Source organism: Neophocaena asiaeorientalis, unplaced genomic scaffold, assembly GCF_003031525.2.
Source record: "Neophocaena asiaeorientalis asiaeorientalis breed wild unplaced genomic scaffold, Neophocaena_asiaeorientalis_V1.1 scaffold540, whole genome shotgun sequence".
Lineage (NCBI taxonomy): Eukaryota > Metazoa > Chordata > Mammalia > Artiodactyla > Phocoenidae > Neophocaena > Neophocaena asiaeorientalis.
Window position 1 is genome coordinate 4,020,014 of NW_020172141.1, and position 9,520 is coordinate 4,029,533.

At 40.1% G+C, this 9,520-nt stretch overlaps 1 protein-coding gene across 11 annotated transcripts in view; it reads left to right on the forward strand.

Moving 5' to 3' along the window:
* The window catches only part of NCOR1 (nuclear receptor corepressor 1), a 141,924-nt gene that overhangs the window by 64,422 nt on the left and 67,982 nt on the right, over positions 1 to 9,520 (forward strand). For all 11 annotated transcript variants that reach the window (XM_024753426.1, XM_024753421.1, XM_024753463.1 and 8 more), the window contains 3 exons: positions 1,481 to 1,659; positions 2,350 to 2,404; positions 3,089 to 3,190. In XM_024753426.1, the coding sequence (XP_024609194.1) occupies positions 1,481 to 1,659; positions 2,350 to 2,404; positions 3,089 to 3,190 (336 nt within the window). The remainder of the gene's footprint in view (positions 1 to 1,480; positions 1,660 to 2,349; positions 2,405 to 3,088; positions 3,191 to 9,520) is intronic.

The following is a 9,520-nucleotide window of genomic DNA, read 5'->3' on the forward strand; positions in this document are numbered from 1 at the left end:
CATATTGCCATTTTTACGAAGACGGCTTTGGCAGCAGGGAGGCCTGGAAAGAGGTGAGGAGGCTGTTATGATAAAAATAAGGACCTGAGTCAGGGCGACAGTGGTAGAAATGTGTAGGAAGGGCCTGGTGGAGAGATTTGTAGAAGGCAGAGTAGACAGGACAAGTGTGGCCTCCTCTAACCTGCTGGTGCCGTTTCCTAAAAGAACAAAGGAGCGTGTACTTTGCAGGTGTTTGTATGTTGGGTTGTGGACCTGAGGTTGGGGGGATGTCCGGAGTGTGAACTCTAGCCAGCTGAGATCTGATCTGATATTAATAAATCAGTTCTGAATAAGAATAAATTTCTGTTCCTAACTGTGAATCTTTGTAGCTGTTTTCAAACTGTCTCAGAAGGTCGGTCCAAAAACCATATATTGAGTTTTGCTAGTTTTGGTTTTATAATATGGCTTTTAAAAAACCTCATCTCTAAATTCCGAAAGTCATGCTTATTTGAACATCGTAGTCCTCTTAAGTAATGAAGACAATTATTATATTGCTATACATTTCAGAATTTGTGGCCATAATCTCTGCAGTGATGACTAACTCTGTGTGAAATTTCTTTGCTCACTTTTTGACTGATTCTGTAAGGGGGGCATCTGTAAACAGCCAAAACTAGTATCAGGTGAGGTGATTTCAAGCTAATGTGTCTGTCCCAAACCACACTTTGGTGTTCAGACTGATTGAGAGTACGCATAAAATGAGAACCTTTGTAAGGACTTTACTCTAAGGCAATGACCGCTTCTAGGAGAAGAGTTTCAGGAAAAAAACCTAGCCTTGTATTGAGGTCAGTACTTATACTTTTTGGTAAAAGTTTTCTCATGCAAGTTTGTGCTTATAAACTTACGGAATTAAACTGTGGGAAAAATAAATTGTATAACTGTAACCTAGTTTTAGTTGAAATCCTACGGATAATAGTCTTAAATTTGCAGTGGAAAGATTATGTAAGATTAGCAAGAAGTGTTTAATACTTAAGTAAGTTTAGTTAATTTAAAATCAATGACCTTAAGATTTCGGTTCCTGTCTGCTTATTTTTCTATTTTATTATTCTTTAAAATGATGTTAAGACTTTTTAAAATGAGGCAATATTAATGTTAGTAAGTGCTTCATAAGATCATTACTTCAGTGACCTGACATTACTGTGTGTCCTTTAGGTCTAAGATTCATTATTTGAAGTATCAGCTTCCTTTAAGGAAAGAACTCTTCTAAAATTGTAGTAGTGGATTATAAAAAAATAATACCTGTAGTCTCTGCCTCTGTTATTCATGCAATGAGTATTTATTAGATAATATGTATAATTACTGTATGTTAGATGTTATGGTACCACTGCTGTTGTCATTAAAGTACATATGTGGTGTTTCACTGTCGATTAAGACAGTTGGTCTGTGGCCCTTTTTAAGTTTTCTTCTCTGTAAATTGCATTTTTTTTTCTTTTTTTTTTTCCAGAATAATGAGAAACAAATGCGACAGCTCTCTGTGATCCCACCTATGATGTTTGATGCAGAACAGAGAAGGGTCAAGTTCATTAACATGAATGGGCTTATGGAGGACCCTATGAAGATTTATAAAGATAGGCAGTTCATGAATGTTTGGACTGACCATGAGAAGGAGATCTTTAAGGACAAGTAATTTAAATTTTAAATTACTCTCTAATAGAAGCTTACAGGGCTTCCCTGGTGGTGCAGTGGTTGGGAGTCCGCCTGCTGATGCAGGGGACACGGGTTCGTGCCCCGGTCCGGGAGGATCCCACATGCCGCGGAGCGGCTGGCCCCGGGGGCCATGGCCACTGGGCCTGCGCGTCCGGAGCCTGTGCTCCACAGCGGGAGAGGCCACAACAGTGAGAGGCCCATGTACTGCAAAAAAAAAGAAGAAGCTTACATAAGTTAGTGAAAAGTATTGGCATTTACTTGTAAATTGAACTGTTTCCCCCAAAACTTGACCCCATTTTGGCATTTGAGTGGGTACTGTGGAAGTCAGAAAAGACAGATTTGATATGACCTTCCTGTAAGTTTATGGGTGGGAATGTAGGTCTCAGGTAAGAACAGGGTTGTGGAGTCATTTTAAGAGTGGTACCTAAACCTGGGCGGTGTCCTATTCACTGGGGGGTGCATTTTAAAGTTACAGATTTCTGTGCTCTACTGTATTCCAATCCAGTCAGTTCCTGGCGGACGGTGCCCAGGAATCTGTGCCCTTTAAGAGGACATTAGCATTTAGGAGTCGCTAGAAATTAGTCTACATTATATTTCTATTCCCAAGAGCTTCCCCCTCTTTTTAAGTTGTTAAAATGTGTGTGTGTGTTTTTTTCTTTTACTCAGGTTTATCCAGCATCCAAAAAACTTTGGACTAATTGCATCTTACTTGGAAAGGAAGGTAAGAAATGGTTTGCACTGAGAATGTCTGTAGGTTTGTGATGGTTGCTGCTTTGAAGCTTTTGTGCCTAGTACACAGAAGTAGTTAAATAGAAATATAAGTAGTTAAATAGAATTTTTGCAAAGGACTTGATACAGAAAAGATTCTCATGGGAATAGTATAGTGATATTTACAATTATATGATGACCAATTCTAAGCACAGAACACAGACTAATTTTCATGGTTAATCAAAAATGACCTGGTATTGTATTTCCGTAAAAAAACATAGGCTACAATGCTTTTTGAACCTCATTAAACTTCTAATTAAAATTTCAGAGTCCTGATTTTTCCTGAAATTTTTTCACAGTGGATTGGATGTTGGGTTTGTGAGCAAAGTGAGACATTTTGAACATTTACGTATATAGAGGAAGAAAGAGAATTTAGTTACTCGTAAAGAAGAAAGTGCTTGAATGTTTCTGATAGTTCCTGGTATCTTTTACATAATTTGTATTAAGACAGCTATAATTATCCATCAAGATAGTACACACTATATATATATGTATTTTTGCCTTAAAAAGCTAGCCATTTGTGGTTTTCCTCATTTTATACTTTGAGAACACTAGAGATTTTCCTTGAAAGTGTTACTTGATACTTTTAAAAATTTTTATTTCATTGGATCCTCAAAAATAATTTTTTTTTTGATAGAGTGTTCCTGATTGTGTTTTATATTACTACTTAACCAAGAAAAATGAGAATTATAAAGCCCTAGTAAGAAGGAACTATGGAAAACGCAGAGGAAGAAATCAGGTATATTTCATTATTGTATGAAACAATTTCAGGGTTGGTGGAAATATGAAGATGAAAAATTTTATAATAGGAGCCTTATATGTAACATGTAAGGTGTACTTTAGGAATTGACATTTCTATTAAATTAATTAGAATGTTATGAGCATGTTTTTATTATTTTGAATATATATTTAATGTGTTATATTTTCTACTTTGAATGCATTTTAAGTTTCTAGTATAACAAAATTAATGAGAAGTTTTATGTTTTCATGCTGTTGAAATTGTGCATGTCAGAGTTAACAATAATAATGTAATTACATATGAGAACCGTGACAGCCTATTAAATATACCACCTTTACCAGTCCTTTTGTCTGTGGAGGGGACAGGTAGAGTAAGGGAGAGAAGTGAGAAGTACAGCATGGTGACTAGAGTACAGGGTTGTTTACTGAAATACCTGGGACCTGATTGTGTTTCAGGTTAACTTTATTTCTGGGGTTAAAGTACTTGACCTCAAAAGATTGTTTTTAATGCAGTGCAGTATGTGTTTTCACAGTCGCAGTTCAGTACTTTAGAAACTCTTTTCCTTCAAGTAGCTGATCAGCCGCCATCACAGCTCCCATCTGTTCTTCCTGTGCGCCCCACACCCTGAGACCGCTTGCAGGATGCGTGGCACGTGTGGGCGTGGACGGCTGCTGCCATCTTCAGCATTCCTGACGCTCTTCTGGTTCCCTCACACAGTCCCCCGCCTTCCCTTCCCTGGTCACCCCGGTCGCCAGATACAGGTTCTCTCATGATGTGTGGTCATTGTTTCTCCAAAACAATGCCACCTGACAAGATGTGATGGCACACTCATCAGAAGCAGTATTTCTTGATCAAAAAAAAGTATAGAGTGTTTCATGAGTCAACTGTGTAAAACCCTGCTAGAGGTCAGGTGAGCTGCGGTGGGTGGGTGAGGGGCCAGGACTAAGACCGTAGTGAGCGAGGGGCACGGGGTGCGGGGCGACACGCTGCAGAGCACAGGTGTCCCCTTGTTTGTAAGGTTTGCTTAGAGAGGGCGCCGAGGAACGGTGGCGGGTCTGCTGGGAATCAGAAGGGAGGGAAGGGCCTGCTGGTGCAGCAGCCAGTGTTGCAGAGACAGAGCAGTGGCTGCAGAGCTCCAGGAAGGGCTAACCAACTGTCCGAATGGCAGGTTGGACGTTGGCGGTGATGTGGGAAACTCTGTTGCACCAGAGGAGTCAGGGCATCTCCCCACTTCCCACAGAGAAAGTGGAGTCAGGATCCATTAGCCAGAGATGGTAGAGCCCACCAGCATCTTAAACAAGTTTCAGCTACTAATTTTTTTTTTAATTGATTCTTCCAATCCAAGAACATGGTATATCTCTCCATCTGTTTGTATCATCTTTAATTTCTTTTATCAGTATCTTACAGTTTTCTGCATACAGGTCTTTTGTCTCCTTAGGTAGATTTATCCCTAGGTATTTTATTCTTTTTGTTGCAGTGGTAAAGGGGAGTGTTTCCTTAATTCCTCTTTCAGATTTTTCATCATTAGTGTATAGGAATGCAAGAGATTTCTGTGCATTAATTTGTATCCTGCAGCTTTACCAAATTCATTGACTAGCTTTAGTAGTTTTCTGGTGGCATCTTTAGGATTCTCAATGTATCTGCAAACAGTGACAGTTTTACTTATTCTTTTCCAATTTGTATTCCTTTTATTTCTTTTTCTTCTCTGATTGCCAAGGTTAGGACTTCCAAAACTATGTTGAATAATAGTGGTGAGAGTAGACATCCTTGTCTTGTTCCTGATCTTAGAGGAAATGCTTTCAGCTTTTCACCATTGAGAATGATGTTTGCTGTGGGTTTGTCCTATATGGCCTTTACTATGTTGAGGTAGGTTCCCTCTATGCCCACTTTCTGGAGAGTTTTCATCATAAATGGGTGTTGAATTTTGTCAAAAGCTTTTTCTGCATCTATTGAGATGATCATACGGTTTTTCTTCTTCAATTTGTTAATATGGTGTATCACATTGATTGATCTGCATATATTGAAGAATCCTTGCATCCCTGGGATAAATCCCACTTGATCATGGTGTATCATCCTGTTAATGTGTTGTTGAATTCTGTTTGCTAGTATTTTGTTGAGGATTTTTGCATCTATATTCATCAGTGATATTGGTCTGTAATTTTCTGTTTTTGTAGTATCTTTGTCTGGTTTTGGTATCAGGGTGATGGTGGCCTCATAGAATGAGTTTGGGAGTGTTCCTTCCTCTGCAATTTTTTGGAAGAGTTTGAGAAGGATGGGTGTTAGCTCTTCTCTAAATGTTTGGTAGAATTCACCTGTGAAGCCATCTGGTCCTGGACTTTTGTTTGTTGGAAGATTTTTAATCAGTTTCAATTTCATTACTTGTGATTGGTCTGTTCATATTTTCTATTTCTTTCTGGTTCAGTCTTGGAAGGTTATACCTTTCTAAGAATTTGTCCATTTCTCCCAGGATGTCCATTTTATTGGCATAGAGTTGCTTGTAGTAGTCTCTTAGGATGCTTTGTATTTCTGTGGTGTCTGTTGTAACTTCTCCTTTTTCATTTCTAACTTTGCTGATTTGAGTCCTCTCCCTCTTTTTCTTGATGAATCTGGCTAATGGTTTATCAATTTTGTTTATCTTCTCAAAGAACCAGCTTTTAGTTTTATTGATCTTTGCTATTGTTTTCTTTGTGTCTATTTCATTTATTTCTGCTCTCATCTTTATGATTTCTTTCCTTTTCCTAACTTCGGGTTTTGTTTGTTCTTCTTTCTTTAGTTCTTTTAGGTGTAAGGTTAGATTGTTTATTTGAGATATTTCTTGTTTCTTGAGTTAGGCTTGTATTGCTATAAACTTCCCTCTTAGAACTGCTTTTGCTGCATCCCATAGGTTTTGGATCGTCGTGTTTTCGTTGTCATTTGTCTCTAGGTATTTTTTGATTTCCTCTTTGATTTCTTCAGTGATCTCTCGGTTATTTAGTAACGTATTGTTTAGCCTCCATGTGTTTGTGTTTTTTACATTTTTTTCTCTAATTGACTTCTAATCTCATAGCGTTGTGGTCAGAAAAGATGCTTGATATGATGTCAATTTTCTTAAATTTACTGAGGCTTGATTTGTGAGCCAAGATGTGATCTATCCTGGAGTATGTTCCATGCACACTTGAGAAGAAAGTGTAATCTGCTGTCTCTGGATGGAATGTCCTATAAATATCAGTTAAATCTGTCTGGTCTATTGTGTCATTTAAAGCTTGTGTTTCCTTTTCTATATGGATGATCTGTCCATTGGTGAAAGTGGGGTGTTAAAGTCCCCTACTATGATAGTGTTGAATGAGCTGTTTTTTGTAGGTCCTTTTCTTCTCTTGTGTTTCCCACTTAGAGAAGTTCCTTTAGCATTTGTTGTAGAGCTGGTTTGGTGGTGCTGAGTCCTCTTAGCTTTTGCTTGTCTGTAAAACTTTTCTTGTGTGTGTGTGTGTGTGTGTGTGGTATGCGGGCCTCTCACTGCTGTGGCCTCTCCCGCTGGGGAGCATAGGCTCCGGACGCGCAGGCCCAGCGCCCACCCAGTGCCCACGGCCCACGGGCCCAGCCGCTCCGCGGCACGCGGGATCCTCCCGGACCGGGGCACGAACCCACGTCCCCTGCATCGGCAGGCGGACTCCCAACCACTGCACCACCAGGGAAGCCCATCTGTAAAACTTTTGATTTCTCCATTGAACCTAGATGAGATCCTTGCTGGGTAGAGTAATCTTGGTTGTAGTTTCTTCCCATTCATCACTTTAAATATATCGTGCTGCCCCCTTCTGGTTCGTAGAGTTTCTGCTGAGAAATCAGCTGTTAACTTTATGAGAGTTTCCTTGTATGTTATTTGTCGTTTTTCCCTTGTTGCTTTCAATAATTTTTCTTTGTCCTTAATTTTTGTCAGTTTGATTACTGTGTGTCTCTGCGTGTTTCTCCTTGGGTTTATCCTGCCTGGGACTCTCTGCACTTCCTGGACTTGGGTGGCTATTTCCTTTCCCATGTTAGAGAAGTTTTCGACTATAATCTCTTCAAATATTTTCTCGGGTCCTTTCCCTCTCTCTTCTCCTTCTGAGACCCTTATAATGCGAATGTTGTTCTGTTTAATGTTGTCCCAGAGGTCTCTTATGCTGTCTTCATTTCTTTTCCTTCTTTCCTCTTTATTCTGTTCCATGGCAGTGAATTCCACCATTCTGTCTTCCAGGTCACTTATCCGTTCTTCTGCCTTAGTTATTCTGCTATTGATTCCTTCTACTGTAGTTTTCATTTCAGTTTTTGTATTGTTCATCTCTGTTTGAACAGAGATGAACACCTCTGTTCTTCTAGGTGTTTGTTCTTTAATTCTTCTAGGTCTTTGTTAAACATTTCTTGCATCTTCTCCATCTTTGCCTCCATTCTTTTTCTGAGGTCCTGGATCATCTTCACTGTCATTATTCTGAATTCTTTTTCTGAAAGATTGCCTATCTCCACTTCATTTAGTTGTTTTTCTGGGGTTTTATCTTGTTCCTTCATCTGGTACATAGCCCTCTGCCTTTTCATCTTGTCTGTCTTTCTGTGAATGTGGTTTTTGTTACACAGCCTGCAGGATTGTAGTTCTTCTTGCTTCTGCTGTCTGCCCTCTCAGCTACTAATTTTGAACAATAGCTTTATTCCTAATTACAAAGTAGTATTTATAACATTTATTTTTAGAAATTATATGTATTACTGTTTAATTTTTTCAATCCCAGATAAACTCAGGGGATAATTTGATTTATATTATACCTCACCTTTGCCGGGTTAGCAGTCTATCGCTTGTGATGACAGAGCAGGAAGTTTTGTGCGACGGCGAGTGTCTCTGTTACTCTGAAACATCGGCTTTCTATCCTAAAGTTATCTGGGGCAGCATTTCATTCCTTGCTGGGACGTATGTGTCCCTGTGCAGTTCGAGCCACGGTGGTGTTTTCTTCTGCACCGCTCGTCCTCTGTGCTAGCACCCTTCCCACATCTCAGGACGCATGTGCAGAGCCAAGGTGGTCCATGTGTACCCTCACTTGGACCTGAACCTTGGGATGCTTGCCCCTGGCTAGGCTCAGTTTCGTTTTGGGTAGCCTTTCTGATAGTCTAGTCCTGCCACCCTGAAGATTTTCCGTCTACTTTTATATTTCTCTGGTTGATTCACTGGGAACTTGGAAGGGGAGGGAGTTAAATGATGGACTAAACTACTATCTCAGACCAAAAGAATCTTACCTCTGTTTCTTAGTTGCTTGTGTCAAAATACTTGGACAGTTTTTCAGAGGTAGGTAGTGTTGGGTTGTGTTTGCTCTCTCCTGTGGAACCGAATGATGGGCGCTGATACCAGAGGAGAGGGGAGGCCATCAGACTTTTCAGCAGAAGAGTCACCTCAGGTTTCATTTGTGACAGGAGCCTTCTGGCTGCTCTGTTGAGACTCTAATGTAGGGGAGTCCAGTTAGGGGTTATTTTAGTAATTTCAGTGGCTTGGACCAGGCTATCGCGGGAGCTGGGGAGAACTGGTCAGGTTCTGGGTATGTTTTTGGAGGTAAGGCCAGTGGGTTTTGCTGATGGAGTGATTGTGGGGATGCAAGGATGGTTAGCAGAGATAGGCTGTCTTGGCTGCTGGAGTTGCTGTTGACTGACGGGCACGGTGGAAGGAGGAGCGGATTTGGGGGGATAATCAGCACGTACTAGATTTTAAATACCTGTTAGACTTTGTCCACATGGAGATGTAGAGTGGGCGGTTAGATACAGAAGTCTGCAGTTTAGGAAGAAGGTCTCAGTTGGAAATAGAGAATTTTCTATATAGAAAAAAGTTCAGAAAGACTCCTTTTTTTTTTTTTTTTTTTTTTGCCATGCCACGTGGCTTGTGGGATCTTAGTTCCCTGACCAAGGATCGAACCCAGGCCCCCAGCAGTGGAAGCTCGGAGTCCTAACCCCTGGACCGCCAGGGAATTCCCCCAGAAGACTTTAAAAAAAAAAAAAAAAGAATCTAGTTACAAGTTAAAAATTTTTAAATGGATATTTTTACCCTGGCAGGTATAGAGATCCGACTAATTTGAAAATCACTCTACTGCTCTATTATGCAGTCAAGTTTGAATGAGTAGGAATTACCTCGGGTCATCCTGAGCGATTAGACATTTATTCCAGATTTATTCCTCTGACGTGTGCACTGCATCCTTTCAGGCTTTGATTGCTTCTCCCCTCCCCCACTCCCAGCTGCTTACCTGTAGGAAGTAATTTTTTTTCAGCAGATGAATATGTAGTATGCTGTTGGCTGAGAGATTCCACATCTGTGAGGTATGATTTTTTTTTTTTTTTTTTTTTTTTTGG